General features: G+C 41.4%; 1 protein-coding gene across 1 annotated transcript in view; it reads right to left on the bottom strand.

Annotated features, from left to right (window-relative positions):
* Positions 1-21,918, bottom strand: part of rad51b (RAD51 paralog B) — a gene marked incomplete at its 3' end in the record, with an annotated part of 112,673 nt that overhangs the window by 55,487 nt on the left and 35,268 nt on the right. The window contains exon 8 of the mRNA XM_080452657.1: positions 4,037-4,155. Coding sequence (XP_080308783.1) covers positions 4,037-4,155 — 119 coding nt within the window. The remainder of the gene's footprint in view (positions 1-4,036; positions 4,156-21,918) is intronic.

The raw sequence follows: 21,918 nt of genomic DNA, 5'->3' as shown, positions 1-21,918 counted from the left end.
AAAGAAGGTTGAACAAAGTGTTACGGACACCCCATTGGGGCTGTCTTTTGAGATGGTCTGACTGAGACACGCCGAGACATGTAGTGCGGAAAGGAATGAGACCAATCTCTCATGATGCAAATAACGTCACGAATATTGCGAAGATTACTAGATATCTAAAAACACAGATTATTCACAAAAAAAACCCAGGATCTTGTTTCTTGACTCCTAAACTTCATTAAAAGACCGAAAACTTCTTCCAGGGGTGAAATGGCCCTTTAACTCATCGAGTGCCATTGACGTGTTTCATATGTTTTACCGCTATGGCGCAACGTGCCAATGACGTGTTTGACGTGTTTTTGAAAAAAAATACATATATATATATTATTATTTTTCTTGGGAGGGGGGGGGACGTTCAGAACCCAAGATATCATTATCTGAAGATTTGCTGCTCCATTCACTTCTTGTTTAACTTATTACTGAAAAAGGCTGTATCTCAGCTCCTGAGCACTTTTTTTTTACAATGTATTTTTGGCCCAGACATGTTATTTTCAAAGGCAGACAATTAATGTCAACAAGGTCGCGATGACCTCGTTGACATTTGTGAAACTACACAGTGCAACCCTCAGTGATTAGCCCCCGATTATATTGTGTTAATATTAAGTGTGGTGCTGATCTTCATATTATTGGTCCTCACTAATGCTCATTATGAGATGGCACCATTTCTGTGTACTCGCTCCGTGACAAAACACTGGCCTGGTGCAATGGAGTTCACCTTGGAGTTCAAATTCGAGGTGGAAAAACAGTGATTCAAGCAAATATCTCCTCATTGTTTTGACGTTAGGATTGTTACAGCGTACCTAGTAAGCCCGTGATTGACCCAAGGTTTCCAAAACAATGAGTCACATGACTGATCTCCTCATTATTCCTGCACCGTTTATAGCCGTCTACTGTATGCAGGAACTCTGGCCATCCTGTTTTTGCCCCCAATTATTTCCTGTTCGTATGCTTTTGTTTGGTGCCCATGCACTGCCAGGAATGGATTCTGTCTGCTTTAGATCATGAAAGGGCTTTGGAGTGCAGCATGGCCTGAGAAAAAGCAGGAAAGGCATTGGTTGTGAGAAAGAAAAGAAAAAAAAAAAGAAAGAAAGAATAATACTAATAAAACCCACCAAGGTGGCTTGTAAAAACATCTCACCTTCAAAGAAGCTTGACAACTGTCATGTCAGGTTTTGGCCATAACCACTTAAATGTAAGGGATAACTTGAGATATTGAGACACTAGTCCATCTTTAGACAACAATATCAGTTGCTTTTATATATATATAATTATTATGTGGAAATTACTTAAAAAAAAAATAGAAGTTCTGAAAAGGTGACTGTACAGGCAGCATTTGTTTTTACACATTTTAGCTATTTTGTTTTTGGTACACTGGTTTTAAATGTTTTGTTTCAGTTTCTAATATGTTTTTTTGTTTTGATGATTCTTTTTTTATGCAATTGCCTATTGTAGCACTTTGAGATTCTCATTATAAATAAAATCCATTATTATTATTAATGACATGCTTTCTTTAAAACTTTTGCTTGACCTCACTGCTGTGAACGTGCAGGGTTAGTCCATTCATCAGTAAATCCCAGCAAGGGGCTTGTAAGAACATCTCACCTTGAAAGTAGCTTGAAAGCCATGAACAAAAAAAAGAAAGAAAAGAAAAAAAAAACTCCAGATGAGAAAGAAAAACACAAGCAAATTGGATATCAGACACTCACAATGACAGCAAGACTCAACAAGGGAACGACCGTTGGACCAAAAGCACATTCATGAAGAGAAAGGGAAATCAAATCTGTATAGCGGGTGATGCAAACCGACCGAACATGGGCAGGTTGGCAACTTTCAGAGGTTTGACGCAAATACTTTGCTGCCCCGCGGGCAAATTCTGGTAACCTTATACAAGCTGTGTGGTGCTGGCCATGGGCCATGCCACTCTAAAAGCTGTGAGTGATTTAATGGATCTCCTAGGATCCGCAAGAGAGCAACAGGTACCGTAACCCAGCGGTTCTCAAAAAATGAGCTTGTAGATCTGCTATTTCTGGCCAAATATTCACATATTTTAGCTGAATGTTCGACTATTACGACATGCTCAGTATAAGGATGCTAGGTTCATGTTTTCAAGGTTTCTTAGTGGAAAAACACCTCTAAAAAGGGTTCCTCGAAGAACCTCCCATAATACTGTACGTCAGAGGTTCACAGAGCTGTACTGTCATTATTCCTATGATTAGGAACACTCTGTAAAACCATGGTAGTCAGGTCATCGTCAGTGGTTTCCCCTATGGGTCTATAAACAAACCCTAAAAGGGTTCCTTGAAGCTTCCTTTGTAGTCTTCAGAGTGTGCCGCTCTCGCGTTTCACTCCGTGGCGGCCCGGGTTTCAGACGGTGTGACAATAGGCGTAACACTGGAGCATGCCCACTGAGCGCGTCTCTTCAGTTCAAGTGGGGTGTGAAGATGACTGCGTCTCACTGTGGCATAGAACAACTCTCACTTAACTGAACTCAAGTAGAGTAACTTGAGTTCACTCAGCAACTGGGTTTCCTCTGTGGAAACACGTTTGACAAACAAAACGACCTTTGTCTCTCCGCTCCCTCCTATACAGTACATCTCCCTGTCTGCCTTCCTTGTTCTGCTTTCCTTTCTGTGTCTGCCCATCTCATGTCTCTCTCAACCCCCTCTTCCTTTCTCTCTAATTTGTCCTTCTCTTGTACTGATCTCTTTCTTTAGCAGGTTTTGAGCCAGGTTTTTGAGTCTGATGCCGAGTTTGGAGAGTCCTATAGACCAGGGGTTTTCAACTGATTGTGAACCAGGGACCACCACCCTGACTAAGAATCAACCTGGGGACCACTGTTGTGTTGGGTGGGGATATGAGCTAAGATTAGTGCTTTTCTAACACTTGCTACTATATGCATGCATCCCATGATACATCCCACTGTTTCTCAACCAATGGTCCATGGACTACACAGACACATGCAATTATATGGCCACATTTCCTAATAATGATGACTATAATAATGATGATCATCAGGCAATCCGGTACACTTCCCCTTCTTGAGATTCTATCTCCCTTTTCTGTGGAATTTGAATACCTATGATGACATTGACATGTCATCATAGGTAACCAGGTCAATAATATGCACTGTTCCGTGGAACAAGAAGAAAAAAACATATTGCAACATGGTCAGGGACCACATGCAATACCTTCAGGGACCACAAGTGGTCCACGGACCACCTGTTGAAAACCCCTGCTATAGACTACCAAGCCTTCATATTTGTTAATGAAAACATGAACATTCGATCATTTGACTAACCTAATGGACAGCAAAATCCTGAGTGTTCATTTAAAGCAGTGGTGGAGTGATGGAGAGTTGGTAACCAAATGGACCCTTATAGATATTTAACTCTTGAGAGCATAAAATGAAACCAAAATAGTAAAATTATTGTTAAACATCTGCATTACTTAATTAAATAATTGTTATTTGATCAACGTCTGCCTGTTGTCTCTCCTATGGTACCAGAATCAGAATCAGAATCAGTTTTATTGTCACATCACAGGTTTACAGGGTAAAAAAGTGGGTGAAATTATTTTTTGTACATCGTTCCCATCGCAACGTTAGTTTCCATAGAAAGAAGAGGGGGGGGGGAGAAGAAGAGGGTGGGGGGTAAGTGGGAAGGAGATCAAAACAAGAGAGAAACAGAAGGCCAGACAAGTTATCTACATATTTACAAATTACCTGAGATAATAAAAACTAAAAAAAACTAAACTAAGGTGCCTGAGCATAGCAGCAATGTACAGTATTGTATACTGTGCATGTTATACTTATACTGTACCACATCAATACAGCATGGAATTGTGGACAAAATCGTATCCAACGATGACAAAATATTCTAAGTCTTGGGTCTAAATCTCATCAAATGGTGGTCCGCGGCGGCTCAAATGTCCAATAAATAATGGACCGTGATATGAAAATGGTTGAAAACCACTGATTTAAAGTGTAAACGTTCCTCACCTGTCTCTGGTGAGAATCCAGATATTGCACGATGAGACGCGTGTTGACCGTGTGACTCCATGTATTCCCAAGGGCTGCCGTCACAAACCCAGCATCCCCCTCTTCAGATGGGATGGAACCTGGGAAAAAATATTTGGTATGCATTAGGGCCTAGTGCATACCAAAATGGGGTCGGCAACCTTTTTTGACATGAACTGTCATGTTTTTATTTTCTTGATAGTCAGTGTGCCATGTCAACATTAACTTAATTATGACAACACATAAAAAAGAAATCCCAACAGATTTTGGCTGTCCATATACTGTACATACAAACTTTTTCTTTCACGTCAGGACATTGTTGTGATCGTTAGACTCAGAGGAATAACCCTCCCACCTATATCTCCCAGACTCCCAAGTCATCTTATTCATCAGTCAGTTCAGAGTTTGCATACCTGGACACATCACGTTTTATTGACTCTGCCTTGTCTGCTTGAGCTTATCTTTGAAAAGAAAAAGATAATTCTCTCACACTTATGTCAGTGATTACCCTTCCCCGTGCCAATGATGGCACCCGTGCCTAAGGTTGCCTGCATTAGGCCATGGTCCCCCCATAACAGACCATAACATTACAGACCTGTAAGGCAGCGGTTCTCAATTTTTTTCATGTCAAGGACCCTCAAATTGATATGTATTTAGCCACGGACCCCCATCTAAAAAATTGTTTGCGAGGGACCTCCAGCAGCAAAGATTTTAGTTAAAAATGTTCGCTTTAAAAATATATATTCAAAGATTTGCTCACATTTTCATAATTTAAAAAAAATAGCAGATCTACATACTCGCGATGAGCTTGCATATCTGCTATTGTTGAATAGCCAAAGCTCATTTTGTTGGGGACCCCCTGGTACCTCCCCAAGGACCCCTAGGGGTCCCCGGACCCCACTTTGAGAACTAATGCTGTAAGGGACCATTTTTGGTTCCTAAATTATCAATCAATATGACTGTAATCCCATAAAGCTCAAGGACATTTAATCATCCAACATTCAGTTTATATACCCTGACTGAGTAGCTGCAGATCAGTTTTAATGCTTTAACTCGCATAGCTTTCTGCTGAATAGTGCCGTGTCATGAGCAGTGGTGGAAAAAGTACTCAAATGTTTTACTTAAGTAAAAGTATCAATACTGCAATGTAGAAGTACTCCGTTACAAGTAAAAGTCTGGAATTCAGAATTTACTTGACTAAAAGTACAAAAGTATTGGTATCAAAATGTACTTAAAGCACCAAAAGTAAAAGTACTAAAATGTTTGAAGATAGCAGATCTACAAGCTCTATGCGATGCGACGCGTTGTGAGCTTTGTGAGCTTGTGAGCGTTGTGAGCTTGTATATGTGTATGTATAAAATAGGGCTGAAGTGGTTAATGTATGTTTTAAAATATAATCATTTATACCTGCAAAGTAACTAGTAACTAAAGTTTTCAAATATTTGTAGTGGAGTAAAAGTACAATATTTGCCTTTGACATGTAGTGGAGTAGTACGGAGCCCCTTAGGGGACATTACTAGGTAGATTGTTTTAAGGGTAGGTACATTATTTTAAGAGCTAGGTAGATTGTTTTAAGGGTAGGTACATTATTTTAAGAGCTAGGTAGATTGTTTTAAGGGTAGGTACATTATTTTAAGAGCTGGTGGTTTGTTTTCTGGTATGGAAAAAAGAAACAGGCTAAAACATTTTTTTTGAGGGATGAGTTTTTTTTTTTGAGGAATGAGTTTTTTTTTGAGGGATAAGTTTTTTTTTGTTGAGGGATGATTTTTTTTTTTGAGGGATGATTTTTTTTTTTTGAGGGATGAGTTTATTTTTTGAGGGATGAGTTTATTTTTTTGAGGGATGAGTTTTTTTTTGAGGGATGAGTTTTTTTTTTGAGGGATGAGTTTTTTTTTTTGAGGGATGAGTTTTTTTTTTTGAGGGATGAGTTTCTTTTTTAGGAGGGATGAGTTTTTTTTTTAAAAGAGGGATGAGTTTTTTTTTTTAGGAGGGATGAGTTTTTTTTCAAAAAGAGGGAAGAGTTTTTTTTTAGGAGGGATGAGTTTTTTTTTTAAAAGAGGGATGAGTTTTTTTTTTTAGGAGGGATGAGTTTTTTTTTAAAAAGAGGGATGAATTTTTTTTTTTAGGTTAGTTTTTTTTTTCATGCATGACAAAAAAAAAAACTTTGAAAAAAAAAAAAAAACTTGGACCAAAAAAAATATTATGCCTATCTTGAAATAAAACCTCTCCTTTTCAAAGTCGCTATTTATAGAATAGTGGAGCGGCTAAGAGAAAAATCGTTCACTTTGTGATGCAAGCATGAAATTTGGTACATTTACTCTTCAAACCCCACTCTTTTCAAAAATACCGCTGGCCACGCAAAATTCCAAAATGGCGGCCCACAAATCCAAGATGTCTGTCCAAAAGTGAGGTTTTTCCTTTATAACTCGAAATGTATTGATTTTAAGCACCATAAATGTATTAAAGTTGAATATAAATTTGGGCATTGTGGATATTTTGGTACCACGTACATGACTGTATCTATTACGGTTCTTGAGATACAGCATATAGGTACTTTTACAGACTCAGGAGAGTAAGAAATGTGCAACATTGATTGTTAATAAGTGAATATGGTGATATTTGGTGTTATTTTCATAACCTGTTATTTTCAGTAGGGTTATAACATACAATTCTAAATCCAAGATGGCGTCCAAGATGGCTGCCATTAACTTGAAGTAATCATCTTAGCAACTATGACTTTTTTTTTGGCGTGCATATGTTTTTTGGTCTATGAATCCAATTTGGTCTATTCCATTGCAGTACAGAATTTAGACGTTGATAAAAGTGGATATTTTGGTACCTAGTGCATGTCTACATCTATTGCGGTTCTTGAGATACAGCTTATAGGTTCTTTTACGGAATCGGGAGAGCATAAAAAAAGAGGTTTGAGTTACACCTCACAGTTGCAACTGCACAGAGCTGTACACATGAGACCCAGTTTATAGCACTTGCACCTGCCACGACAGCCACATTTACAGCCACATTTGGTAAGCTGTTTGCACGTCTTGGCTATTGGAGAGTTGGCTGTCCAGAAGACCTGCCATTCCTCACCAACCTTCTGCCATCCCCAGTCTGCAGGGTCCTCTGCTCCTGGCTGACACTGGGTTGCCTGGGCCCACACACAACCAGCCTGGTAGGCAGCACGCCTGGTGTGTTGGAGCAAAGCTGCTCTGGTTGGTGGGATTGACTCTGCTTTCTGGCAAACATGTCAAACCTGGCCTCATCCACAGTAGCAGCTGTGCTGGATCTGTCATACATTAGGATGACAAACCTCTCCAGAATCTGTAGGTCACAATCCTCCACTGTGGGAGGGTAAATACCCAGTTTGGAGAATACAGGCGAGACCTCTGGGCATATGTCCCATGTCTGCCAAGCAGTTTTCTTGCCTTTGTCGCGGAAGGCTGACACGGTGTCACATCCTGTAAAGGCATGAAAGAATAGCAAGCTGATAGCCGCATCTTTGTGCACACCAAACATGCTGCAGAACATGGTAGCCAATCCATCCTGATCAAGGCAAATGACACAAATGTTCTCATCTTAGCAAGTGTCTTCGCTGCTCTTCAAGAGGCTGGACTACAGCAGATGTGGGTTGCATTTGGACAAGGTCAGAGCCTGCGCTGGATCAGTGTGCATGACCTATTTCATTTTGTTGGCCAGGAGAAGGTCAAAGGCATGCTATTCTTTCATGCCTTTACAGGATGTGACACCGTGTCAGCCTTCCGCAACAAAGGCAAGAAAACTGCTTCGCAGACATGGGACATATGCCCAGAGGTCTCGCCTGTATTCTCCAAACTGGGTATTTACCCTCCCACAGTGGAGGATTGTGACCTACAGATTCTGGAGAGGTTTGTCATCCTAATGTATGACAGATCCAGCACAGCTGCTACTGTGGATGAGGCCAGGTTTGACATGTTTGCCAGAAAGCAGAGGCCTTATGAGTCAATCCCACCAACCAGAGCAGCTTTGCTCCAACACACCAGGCGTGCTGCCTACCAGGCTGGTTGTGTGTGGGCCCAGGCAACCCAGTGTCAGCCAGGAGCAGAGGACCCTGCAGACTGGGGATGGCAGAAGGTTGGTGAGGAATGGCAGGTCTTCTGGACAGCCAACTCTCCAATAGCCAAGACGTGCAAACAGCTTACCAAATGTGGCTGTAAATGTGGCTGTCGTGGCAGGTGCAAGTGCTATAAACTGGGTCTCATGTGTACAGCTCTGTGCAGTTGCAACTGTGAGGTGTAACTCAAACCTCTTTTTTATGCTCTCCCGATTCCGTAAAAGAACCTATAAGCTGTATCTCAAGAACCGCAATAGATGTAGACATGCACTAGGTACCAAAATATCCACTTTTATCAACGTCTAAATTCTGTACTGCAATGGAATAGACCAAATTGGATTCATAGACCAAAAAACATATGCACGCCAAAAAAAAAGTATCATAGTTGCTAAGATATGATTACTTCAAGTTAATGGCAGCCATCTTGGACGCCATCTTGGATTTAGAATTGTATGTTATAACCCTACTGAAAATAACAGGTTATGAAAATAACACCAAATATCACCATATTCACTTATTAACAATCAATGTTGCACATTTCTTACTCTCCTGAGTCTGTAAAAGTACCTATATGCTGTATCTCAAGAACCGTAATAGATACAGTCATGTACGTGGTACCAAAATATCCACAATGCCCAAATTTATATTCAACTTTAATACATTTATGGTGCTTAAAATCAATACATTTCGAGTTATAAAGGAAAAACCTCACTTTTGGACAGACATCTTGGATTTGTGGGCCGCCATTTTGGAATTTTGCGTGGCCAGCGGTATTTTTGAAAAGAGTGGGGTTTGAAGAGTAAATGTACCAAATTTCATGCTTGCATCACAAAGTGAACGATTTTTCTCTTAGCCGCTCCACTATTCTATAAATAGCGACTTTGAAAAGGAGAGGTTTTATTTTCAAGATAGGCATAATATTTTTTTTTGGTCCAAGTTTTTTTTTTTTTTTTCAAAGTTTTTTTTTTTTGTCATGCATGAAAAAAAAAACTATAAACCTAAAAAAAAAAATTCATCCCTCTTTTTAAAAAAAACCTCATCCCTCCTAAAAAAAAAAACCTCATCCCTCTTTTAAAAAAAACTCATCCCTCCTAAAAAAAAACTCTTCCCTCTTTTTGAAAAAAAAGTCATCCCTCCTAAAAAAAAAAGCTCATCCCTCTTTAAAAAAAAAAAGTCATCCCTCCTAAAAAAAAAACTCATCCCTCTTTTAAAAAAAAACTCATCCCTCCTAAAAAAAAAAACTCATCCCTCAAAAAAAATAACTCATCCCTCAAAAAAAAAAACTCATCCCTCAAAAAAAAAAAACTCATCCCTCAAAAAAAAAAACTCATCCCTCAAAAAAAACAACTTATCCCTCAAAAAAAAAAACTCATCCCTCAAAAAAAAACCTCATCCCTCAAAAAAAATGTTATAGCCTATGTTTTTTTTTTCCATACCAGAAAACATAAACCACCAGCTCTTAAAAAAATGTACCTACCCTTAAAACAATCTACCTAGCTCTTAAAATAATGTACCTACCCTTAAAACAATCTACCTAGTAATGTCCCCTAAGGGGCTCCGAAGTAAAAGTACTGAAAGTTGGAAATACTATAGTAAAGTAAAAGTACCTCAAAATTGTACTTAAGTACAGTACTTGAGTAAATGTAATTAGTTACTTTACACCACTGCAGATGGGTGAACACAGCTTAGCATGGCGGCTCATCGCAGGGGGTTCAAAGTCACCAAACAACACGTTACAGCTGTGTGAGTCCTGCATTGTCCCGCCGATGTTTTAATGAGGCTTGACCGAAGCACAACACAGCATTAACTGGAGCGCTAACAGCTGGCTAGCACCTGATACTCTTATCAGCTCCGGCTGCCTCTGTGTGACTATGACCCCCACCGGTTCACATGACAACTATAAAACCAAGTTACAAGTCCACAAGGATGAGAGCATGCATGCATTTTTTCTTTTTTGCCATTACCGATACGTTTCCAGTGAAGGGTTTAGCATGAGCATGTGTGCTCTTTTGCAGTAGCAAGTCATTTCACATTTATTTAGTGTTGTTTTTTGATATTAAAGGAGTAGTTCACTCAAAAAATAACCTTTTTCTATCGACTACTCACCCCATGGAGACTTGAATTCATGGATATTTTTTTGATGACCAGCAGCGGTTCCGGTATAGGAAATATAAAGGAGACTCTTTGAGTCTCCTACCGGAACCGCTGCTGGTCATCAAATTATTGGCTGAGGAATGCAACAAAAACAAAAAATGATCCATGAATTCAAGTATCTATGGGGTTAGCCATGGTTCACATGACGCTTGTATACAAGCGTCATGGTGCCGAGTCCCCCTGGTCTAAAGTTGTGTTCGATTTTTTCACATTGCCATCTCTCACATAAACATAAACGTTCAGATTTCAAATATAAAGTGCTTACCACCGAGCCACGGATGTTACAAGGCGCTGCGGACCGCGATGAGTACCCGTATCTCCCGTATTGTTCAATAAAAAGCATTTTTATCCCATCGCCGGCCATTTTCTCCAAATTGTCTCCGATACTTTCAACCATGCGACACTAATGGTTGGGAGGTGTATTGCACTCTGATACATTACAAAACCAAAAAAAACAAAATGGCCGGCGATGGGATTAAAATGCTTTTTATTGAACAATACGGGAGATACGGGTACTCATCGCGGTCCGCATCGCCTTGTAACATCCGTGGCTCGGTGGTAAGCACTTTATATTTGAAATCTGAACGTTTATGTTTATGTGAGAGATGGCAATGTGAAAAAATCGAACACAACTTTAGACCAGGGGGACTCGGCACCATGACTGTCATGGTATGACAGTCATGTTTCAGGGCTACTATGGGGTGAGTAATCGATGGGAATTTTTTGGGGGTGAACTATCCCTTTAATGTTCCATAGTTGTAATCCATCATTGTCAACATGTGGACAAGTGAAACATCTAATCATGTGGATCTCAGCATCCACATGGAAATGGCGTGGCTTGGACTTCATGGTTCCAGCCTGTGAGTAATCATACAGTACATAGGGCCACAATAGAAACAAGTCCCCAGGACTTTTTGGGACTTTTAGCCCAAATGTTTGACTGTACCTCGTGCTGTTTGTTTGCATTACTGTCTAATAAAGCAGGGGTCTTCAATGTTTTTCAGGCCAAGGACCCCCTAGCTGAGAGAGAGATGAAGCAGGGACCCCCTCTACTGTATAAAATTGTGTTTCAGATTAAACTTTTTTTTTTTTACTTGGTCTGCTCTTTTTTCCCTCCAGTCTACACCTGAACCTCTTGGCCAAAAATAGCCGATCTACAAGCTCACAACGCCTTGCAGTGCGAGGTGTTGTGAGCTTGTAGATCTGCTATTTCTGGCTTAAGTTCTCCTCAGAAAAGGGATGCTAGGGTTCAAGTGGTTAATAATATCTATGATGATCTATGACTAAAAATTTGGGCAAGGTTTCAGCGCAATCAGCCCTTTGACTTTCATTATCAAATTAAAGAATATTTCAAAAAGTATAAATGTTTTTTTTCACATATTGTGTGCAATAGTGGAGGTACTTCTTTGGCCTACTGGCAGTGTTCATACCAAGTGTGGCGCTGATCTTCATATTATTGGTCCTCACTATTGCTCATTATGAGATGGTAACATTTCTATTTTAAACAAAAAATACAGATGACAGTTAAAAAGGTGAGTATTGTCCGAAAACCGATGTACGGCCGATAAACTGGTGCATCCCTACTTCTCCCTAACCTTTATATAACCACTGGGCTCTCACAGCGAACACCTCGGCCACTGACCCACCTGCCCTGGTCCTTCATGTTTTGTTTTTGGGTTTTCTTTCCATGTGCTAAGCAGGGATTGGCCTTCATCAGTGTGAGCATCAGCAACTCTCAGTTCCTCTAAACATTTCCTGGGGAAACGTGCGTGTGCACGAGGAGAACGGGGGGGCGCTTCATGTGACAATAAATTGCCCTGTGTGCTCGCAGCAAAAGGGAAACTGGTCGACTGTAACTGCAGGTTTATGATCAAATACCAGCGCAGCAGCTTTATTTCAAAAGGGAGCTTCACATGACCTCGTCACTTGACTGTGAACCAAAAAGGTTGGGCATCGTTGTTGTACATGATCACTGTGTGCACTGCAAAATCCTGAGCATAAAAATTGACCTGTAATGGCCATTGCACCTAGAAATCGATGTGATTTGATTTTTAACGCATCCGAAAAAGCGCAGGAATTGGGTTCCTTCTTTTTTTTTACGCATCTTCTTCACAGCCAGTCGGACGGCAATGTCAGAGTAACCGTGTAAAAGACGTCATAGTGAAGCGTGTCTTTGTTAAAAATGTTTGTTTCGTTATTGACTCTGTGTGCAAGTGAGCTTCAGGATCACCCCAGACCCGTTGAAAGAGAGAGTCTGACCTGAAGCCGATTCTACATGTCTCCTAAATCTCAACAGTATTCTGAAAAACGTATGTTTCTATATCAGTGGTGCTCAATCTTTTTCATGTCAAGGACCCCCAAAATGATATGTATTTGGCCGCGGACCTCCATCAAAATATGCTGTTCCAGGGACCCCCAGAAGCAAAGATTTGAGTTAAAAATGTTCGCTTTAAAAATGTATATATTCAAAGATATATACAGATCTACAAGCTCGCAGATCTACAAGCTCGCAGATCTACAAGCTCGTAGCGCGGCACTCGGTGCCGCGCTATGAGCTTGTATATCTGCTATTTTTGAATAGCCCAAAGTGTAAAATAATGCTTTTTAGCTCAAATCTAAAAATGACACAGTTCCAGGTCTTAATGGGTTAATCTCACTGCAACATGATCACGTGGTTCATGTATCGCATGTTGTGCTTCTTCAAGATTTTTGTTGTTCAAGATTACTTTGTCATTTCCTTCTGAGAGCATCAGAAAACTAAATTGCGTTTCTCCTATAAAAAAAAAAGACAGCAAAAAGTGCAAACCCCAATGTCTAAATCTAAACCAATCATTATTACCATTAATGAGGATTCAATGTTTTAGAACTATACAGTACTGTTTGGAACTATTCGGTCGAACGGGTGGCAAGCGTTCCAAATAAACTGTAAGTTGGTTTCGCCTATGGGAAGTCTATGTGAGCTGCCAGCAGTGGTGTAAAGTAATACCGGTAAGAGTATTTCCAATTTTCTTACTTCTACTGCACTGCATCTCAGAGACAAATATTGTACTTTTTACTCCACTACGATTATTTGAAAACTTTGGTTATAGTTACTTGAAGGTTTTGAATATTATGACAGAATAATGCGACGCATTGTGAGCTTGTAGATCTGCTATTTTCAAAAGAATTTCATACATTTTGAACTTGTAAAATGGGACATTCTGCACAATGGGTACTTTTATTTTTGGTACTTTAAGTATTATTTTGACGCCAATACTTTTGTACTACATCTAACATTGCATCAGTATTGATACTTCCTTAAGGAAGTATAAATACTGATGCAATGTTAGATGTAGTACAAAAGTATTGGCGTCAAAATAATACTTAAAGTACCAAAAATAAAAGTACCTTTTATTTTAAACTTTTTTTCCTTATACTGCCAACGGTCTCCACTGGTACTACAGCCAACGTACAAACGAACGTACGTCGGCCTGACGGTGAATGTCGACTGCACGGACGGAAATCCTGGAGCCGTAAGTGACGGAGGGGGAGACAAAAACGACAACGCAAGGAGCGCTGGCGCTTGTTACGTCTCCTTACGTCCGACTATGAATGATACTTTACACGGTTACTCTGACATTGCCGTCCGACTGGCTGTGAAGAAGATGCGTAAAAAAAAAGAAGGAACCCAATTCCTGCGCTTTTTCGGATGCGTTAAAAATCAAATCACATCGATTTCTAGGTGCAATGGCCATTACAGGTCAATTTTTATGCTCAGGATTTTGCAGTGCACAGAGCTTGTAGATCTGCTATTTTTTAATAGCCAAAGTGTAAAATAACGCTTTTTAGCTCAAATGAAAAAGTGACACAGATGCGTTCCAGGTCTTAATGGGTTAACCCATTAAGACCTGGAACGCATCTGTGTCACTTTTTCATTTGAGCTAAAAAGCGTTATTTTACACTTTGGCTATTAAAAAATAGCAGATCTACAAGCTCGTAGCGCGGCACCGAGTGCCGCGCTACGAGCTTGTAGATCTGCTATTTTTGAAAAATCGTGAAAATGTGTGCAAATCTTTGAATAAATATATTTTTAAAGCGAACATTTTTAACTCAAATCTTTGCTTCTGGGGGGTCCCTGGAACAACACATTTTGAGATGGGGGTCCGCGGCCAAATACATATAGTCTTGGGGGTCCTTGACATGAAAAAATTTTAGCACCACTGATATAGAAACATACGTTTTTGGCTGCCCAACAGAGCTGAAGGGAGAAAGAGAGAGAGAGAGAGAGGGAGGGAGGGAGAGTGAAAGGCAGCAGGATGGAGATGCAGACTAAACAAGCTGCATGTGTCTCAGACCTCCCTCTGGGTTCCCTGGAGGAGGACATGAGGTTGTTATCAGCCTGCTGCTCCACCTCCAACACAAACACTGAACAAAACCCTGAATGTACTGCTGCTGCCCTCCTCCTCCACCTCCTCTGCTGCTCACCCAATCACCATCCATCCAACTGCTGCTGCTCATCCTCCTTTCACTCACACAGCTAATGCCAATGTTCACTTAAAGGAGAATTTTGGACTAAGTTTTTCTTACCTTTTCTATGATGATATCTTAGGATGAATGGTCCGCTACAGCTTAAAACGTGCGCGGATAGGCCTTGCGTTAGATCACATATTTTAATAGCTTTATTTTATTATTTTTTTGGCGAGATCTGACGTTCATAGTGACAGAACACTGTCAAAAAAAAAAAAAAACGCTAGACGAGATTGAAATCTTGAGATTTCAATCTAGTCTAGCGAGACTTAGATTATTTTTTTTTGCATAGTGTTCTGTCACTATGAATGTCAGATCTCTCTCTCTCAAAAAAAAAAAGCTATTAAAATATGCGATCTAGGGCAAGGCCTATCCGCGCACGTTTTAAGCTGTGGCGGACCCGGGATGGAGTTATGACATTTTTCTACTGTAAAATTCATCCTAAGATATCATAATATCATAGAAAAGGTAAGAACTAGAACCAGGAGACCTGGTACTGCCAGACCCGTAGTGGTTGAAATCTGAATAGCCGGACTTCGCATGACGTGTGTGCAGAGGAAAAGAGGAAAAGAGGGACAAAAGAGGGATGAAAGAGGGACAGACAAAGCCTCATGTAGGCCGACCCTCTGGGTCTGGCAAGGATAGACCCAGACATGACGTCATTCAAAAAGCTTGTTTACTTCCTGTTTATTAGTTTTGGAAAATGGCTTCATCTTAATGTTTTACAGAGGAAAGGTTTTTCTCCCATGTGGACACCCTGGTGTTCTTTCAAACTTCCGACCCACATAGGGGATTCTACGAGACCCCTGTGTGTGTAATGAGGCGTGAGGACGGCCAACGATCACGGAAAATATACCATGATGTTTCAAAGGTTAGAAAAAACACTCGAAAATCGCTGGCAGTGGCGTGGCAAACAAAGTGTTATTTCGTGGCAGTCAAAGAGTTAAGCCCCGCCCCATATATGTTCCTATTGGCTGGGGTTTAAACAGCCATAACTCCAGTTCCCAGTATGCTAAATGCTTCAAAATTGGTAGGTGGTCTTGTTACGGGACAGGCTGCAATTGCTGAAGCCCCGCCCCCTCTGCTCTCCTATTGGCTGGGGTTTAAACGGCCATAACTCCAGTTACTAGATAGAGAAAATCCAGTCCTATATTGCGCTGATCAGAGCAATGGTCACCGAGTTATGGCTGTTACACTGCTGCAGTGCTCCGCATGTGTGCAATTAAGTATTTTTTTGGGGTATGACTATTATCATGGCGGATCCCTGAACAGCATTTGTGCCATGTTTGTTTGATGTTTGGTGCTACAGGGGCCACTGGCACACTGGTGTGGCACACTCCCGTGTCAGCCTGGTGTGACTCTTGTCATGGCAGACCCCTGAACGGTGTTTGTGCCTAAGTTTTGTTCTAATTAGAGCAACGATGCAGTTGCAGCACCCAGGTCCACTGTGTGGACACACCTGTGTATTTTCAGGTTACCTAACAGACTGAAACTCTTGCTACACTGCTTACAGCCAGGGGTGAAAGTGGGCCGGCACGGTCCGGAACGGCGTTCCGGTAAAAGATTAGGTGCCGGAACGCCGTTCCGTTAAGAAAAATTCGAAGGTAGTTGTGAAAATCCCATATTAAATAACCTGCCACAGACCCATGGCCATGTTCAAGAAGAAAACATAATCTACTAACGTCAGATTAACATACACAATTATTAAATTTTCTAATAAAGTGCTTTTGAATTGTTCCACTGTGTGTTTGTGTCAGCTTAATCCGTGCTATTTTTACGGTGTTTATTTATTTTACGGAGCGGAGAAGCGTCTCCTCTTCTCCAGCGAAACGAAACTGGGACTGGGATCAATTCACTTTGCAGCTTGGAGATCCGGTATAAAACGGATACGGAAACGGCCGTTGTCCGTGCGTATGTGTGTATGTGCAAATTACCGGATAAAGAAGGCGGGCTTTACGACGAATTAAATCCCACCAACGTTCAAAACATGTTTCTGGTTGGCTGACAGACTAGCATAGTTAGTTCTGATTGGTTCAACACGTCTTTTCTGGAGAAAAAAAGAAAAGAAAAGAAACGCGAGGGGAAATAAACACTGTTTTGATGAAGAATGCAATTTTAAAAATAAATGAAGCACAATGCAACGAAAACTAACTGAGATGTTTAAGAGAAAAGAAGACAGAGTTGAAGAAGCTGACAATGTGGTTAAAAACAAAGTTTGTAGAACAACAACGCCCAGGTACAGTGGTGGGAAAAGTACTCAATTACTTAAGTAAAAGTATCAATACTGCAATGTATGTATGTAAAGCACTCTGTTAAAAGTTTGGAATTGAAAATTTACTTGAGTGAAAGTACAAAAGTATTGGTATCAAAATGTACTTAAAGTACCAAAAGTAAAACTACTAAAATGTTTGAAAATAGCAAATCTACAAGCTTGTGGAGCTTGTAGATCGGCTATTTTCAAATAGCCTAGGTATAAAATAGGGCTAAAGGGATTAATGTATGATTTATAATGTAATAATGTATATATGCAAAGTAACTAAAGTTTTCAAATAATTGTAGTGGAGTAAAAGTACAATATTTCCCAAATCCGCCATATAACCACATTTTTTACATTAGTATAAACCCATTTTGTTTGAATATTTTATTAGGCAGAAATTGATTTTTGTGATAATAAATTGGTAAAATCAGGCAAAAATATGAATTAAATAACATAACCCTAACCTAACTCCTAATCCTAACCCTAAAACCAAAATAAAGAAACCAAAAACTGGAAAAAAAACGAACCCAAATCCGCCCAGAACCGCGAAAAAAACGGACCCAATCCGCCCAGAACCGCCAAATTTTTTTCCGGCCGCGCCGCTTCGCCGCGCGGCCGAATGCACTCCCAATCAATGCAATCAGGCAAAAATATGAATTAAATAACATAACCCTAACCTAACTCCTAATCCTAACCCTAAAACCAAAATAAAGAAACCAAAAACTGGAAAAAAAACGAACCCAAATCCGCCCAGAACCGCGAAAAAAACGGACCCAATCCGCCCAGAACCGCCAAAATTTTTTTTGGCCGTGCCGCTTCGCCGCGCGGCCGAATGCACTCCCCCGGCCGCGCGGCTTCGCCGCGCGTCCTACCAGTTCCGGCAAGAACTCTCAGCCACTTTCACCCCTGCTTACAGCGGAAAGGTTAATTAGAGCAACGATGCAGTTGCAGCACCCAGGTCCACTGTGTGGACATGCTGGTGACCTTTCAGGTGCTCTAAGCGACTGAAACTCTTATGGCGCTGTTTACAGAGGAAAGGTTTTTCTCCAGTTTGAATACGCTGGTGTTTTTTCAAACTACTTAACCGACCGAAACTCTTATGGCACTGTTTACAGAGGAAAGGTTTTTCTCCAGTGTGAATACGCTGGTGTTTTTTCAAACTACTTAACCGACCGAAACTCTTATGGCACTGTTTACAGAGGAAAGGTTTTTTTCCAGTGTGAATACGCTGGTGTTCTTTCAAAATACCTAACCGACCGAAACTCTTATGGCACTGTTTACAGAGGAAAGGTTTTTCTCCAGTGTGAATACGCTGGTGTTCTTTCAAACTACCTAACCGACTGAAACTCTTATGGCACTGTTTACAGAGGAAAGGTTTTTCTCCCGTGTGGACACGCTGGTGACCTTTCAGGTGTTGCATTTGACTGAAACTCTTGCCACACTGTTTACAGTGGAAAGGTTTTTCTCCAGTGTGAATATGCTGGTGTTCCTTAAGGTTACTTAACAGACTGAAACTCTTGCCACACTGTTTACAGTGGAAAGGTTTTTCTCCAGTGTGAATATGCTGGTGTTTGTTCAAACTACCTAACTGACTGAAACTCTTATGGCACTGTTTACAGAGGAAAGGTTTTTCTCCTGTGTGGACACGCTGGTGTGCTTTCAGATTGCATAACTGACTGAAACTCTTGCCACAGCGTTTACAAAGGAAAGGTTTTTCACCCGTGTGGACCCTCAGGTGACTTTTCAGTTGCTGTAACTCACTGAAACTCTTGTCACACTGTTTACAACAGAACGTTTTTTGTCTGGTGTGGACACTCTGACTTTTCAGGTGATGCATGCGACTGAAACTCTTGTCACACCGTTTACATTGGAAAGGTTTTTCTGCAGTGTGAACACTCTGGTGTTGGTTCAAGTTAGCTAACTGACTGAAACTCTTGTCACACCGTTTACAGTGGAAAGGTTTTTCTCCTGTGTGGACACGCTGGTGTGTCTTCAGGTTACCTAACAGACTGAAACTCTTGGAACATTGTTTACAGATGTGAGTTTTCTTTCCCGTATCAGTCAGACAATGTCTCTTTACTTCCGATTGCGTTAAAGTCTTGGTAGACTCTTGACTACTGTAAGGACTTGATTCTTCTGAGTTTCCTTGCTGCTGGCTCGTTGTCGGGAACAGTGGGTTCATCGTCAAAGGTGCTGCTATGCATCGGCTGTAATGGTCCAAGAACTAGTGATATGTGGCCTTACGATCCGGACCTGGTCACGGGGCAATCACCTGGATCTCTGCTGGAATAGTTCCTCTTGTAGGTGATGAAGTCTTCCTCGATGGCTCTCTCCATATGTGTCATTCACACTGTGCAGTCTGGTTTTAAGCTGATTCAAAGCTCACGTCATCATTATGTTGTCACTATGATGTCAGCCATGCCCAAATATGGAGTTCCTTTTCATTTACCGAGATAACGTTTCAGCCCAGTCAACCCTCAATTGTCGTCTTCCAGTATGAAATTAAGTTCTACAAATAAATGGAAAAGATAAACTAGAAAAGAGTGCTCCTCGGAGCGCAAGTCTCAGCCAGGCCGTGTTGCCTACCAAGGGCGTGCAAACTTTGGAAGGCAGAGTCATAGCCAATTAGAATGGAATCTGGACAATCTTGAGTGATACATCTTGATCAAATTACCCCAGATAGGCGCTCAGGTCGCACAGTGGTAAAGTCTCTGCCCATACATTATATTAACCCATTAAGACCTGAGGCCGATTCTACAAATGCATTCTAAATCAGTAGTTCTCACACTTGACACGGATGGCTTTCCTATATTATTCCTAATCCTATATTAAAATTGCCTAGTAGGTTGGTGGACGGACGTCACAAACGTAACGTGCGGACCTGCGAGGCGCACCGTTGCTCCGATCCGCACCAAACTGGGCACCAACACTGGCCAGCGGTCTGCCATCAGAATAGCCACATCTGGAACCATGTGCAGGAACCAGGCGCACCATTGCTCCACCTCTCTGTGTTCCTATTGGCTGGCGTTTAAACAGCCATAACTCCAGTTCCCAGCATGCTAAACGCCTTAAACTTGGTAGGTGCTCTTAGACGGCCAATAGGGACAGGCTGTAATTGCTTAAGCCCCGCCCTCTCTGTGTTCTAATTTGCTGGTCTTTAAACAGCTATGACTCCAGTTCCCAGTATGTTAAACACTCCAAACTTGGTAACTGCTCTTAGACGGCCAATAGGGACAGGCTGTAATTGATTAACTCTTTGCCTGCCACCGATGATACTTCTCGTCAGATTCTGCTAAGGCGCAGCCTGCCATTGACGAGTTTGACGAGATTTTTGTTTTTTCAGTGGTTTTCCACCGGATGGTGCTGTTCGCTAACCTATGAATTATGCCTCGCCTGTCAGAAAAAGGGAACCAGGAGACCTGGTACTGCCAGACCCCTAGTGGTTGAAAGATCAGAGCACTACGTCACGCTAAGCTTGGCCAATCAAAAAGAGGACAGAAGACAGACCTCTTTTATGCCCATGTATGGACGAAAACGTTTGGAGAGGGGGACCGACAAAGCCACATGTACGCCCGACCCCCTGGGTCTGGCAAAAACTTAGTCCAAAATTCTCCTTTAACCCAGTGGTTCTCAACCTGTGGGTCGGGACCCCCAGGGGGGTCCCCACATGATTTTGGGGGGGTCCCCAGATGACAGTTTAGTGACAATTTAAGGACTTTTAAGACCTTTTTAATACATCAAAAATAAGAAAGAAAAAGAAGATAGCCGATCTACATAGCTTGTAGATCTGCTATTTTTACAATATTTATCTGTGGAACCGAGTCAAACAAAATGTAATGCCTCAAGTCCTACAATTCCAAGTGCTTGTCAGGGTGGGAGGTCCCCAGTTCAAATATGATTATTTTGGGGGGTCCCCGGGTCCCCAGTTCAAATATGATTATTTTGGGGGGTCCCCAGTTCAAATATGATTATTTTGGGGGGTCAAGGCCTGAAAAGGTTGAGAACCACTGACTCACCCCATTGAAACCGGGACAGCATGTGTCATTTATTTTAGATTTTAGCTTTAAATCTTTGCTGTCGGACAGAAACCTCTTATCTCCACTTGTTATGTTTTTCCGGAAATTAACGCCCTACTAGCCTCGATCTCCAGGGTTTTATTGTTTAGTTTTGCTAAAAAATAAAAGCCTGGACCAGCGCGTCGGTGTACCCGGCATAGGAAGTGTTTCATTTCCCCAACCAACCAGAGTGCAGTGGGCGTCGCTCGTAATGTTGTGTTGACGGGGCGGGGGCTGACGGACAGATCGGTGAACCAATGGGATCAGGCGCATTCTCTCCGCGCTGATTTTAAACCCGCCCCTCTATACACGAAAGCAGGAAGGCTAGTGCAGCCTAACGCCCTACTTGATCATACACAAAAGCATCAAAAGCGACGCGAAGCGAGAGACAATGCAGTATATAGCAACATACGTTTTTTGTTTTAAATCGTTAGGATTTAGAAGGCATTTATAGTATCGGCCTTATGTCTTAAAGGGTTAACTCTCAGAGGGGTCCATTATTCACACTGAATAACAGAATAATCAAGAAATGCTTTTTCAAATAATTAGAAACAAACATCAGGCGCTGGGCTGGCGCTGTGGTAAAGCACCCGTCCACCTCCGCGGAGTCTAGGCGTTCCAACCCACTGCGGTGCATCCGGCTTCCTCGAGCGTCTACATATACGAACACAATTGGCCAGTGTTTGTCACTGTGCACGTGTACTCCTACAGGCTGGGGCGGCACCTGTCAGCAGGGAGTGTTGGAGTGGGACGTAATTGGCATAAAGACTAGTGAAAATGTTTTAGAATTTGTTTTGAGATA

The sequence above is a fragment of the Gymnoscopelus braueri genome, assembly GCF_963280865.1.
Source record: "Gymnoscopelus braueri genome assembly, chromosome: 16".
In the NCBI taxonomy this organism is placed as follows: domain Eukaryota; kingdom Metazoa; phylum Chordata; class Actinopteri; order Myctophiformes; family Myctophidae; genus Gymnoscopelus; species Gymnoscopelus braueri.
Note: the sequence above shows the minus strand (reverse complement) of the source record. Positions and strands in the feature narration are given on the sequence as shown.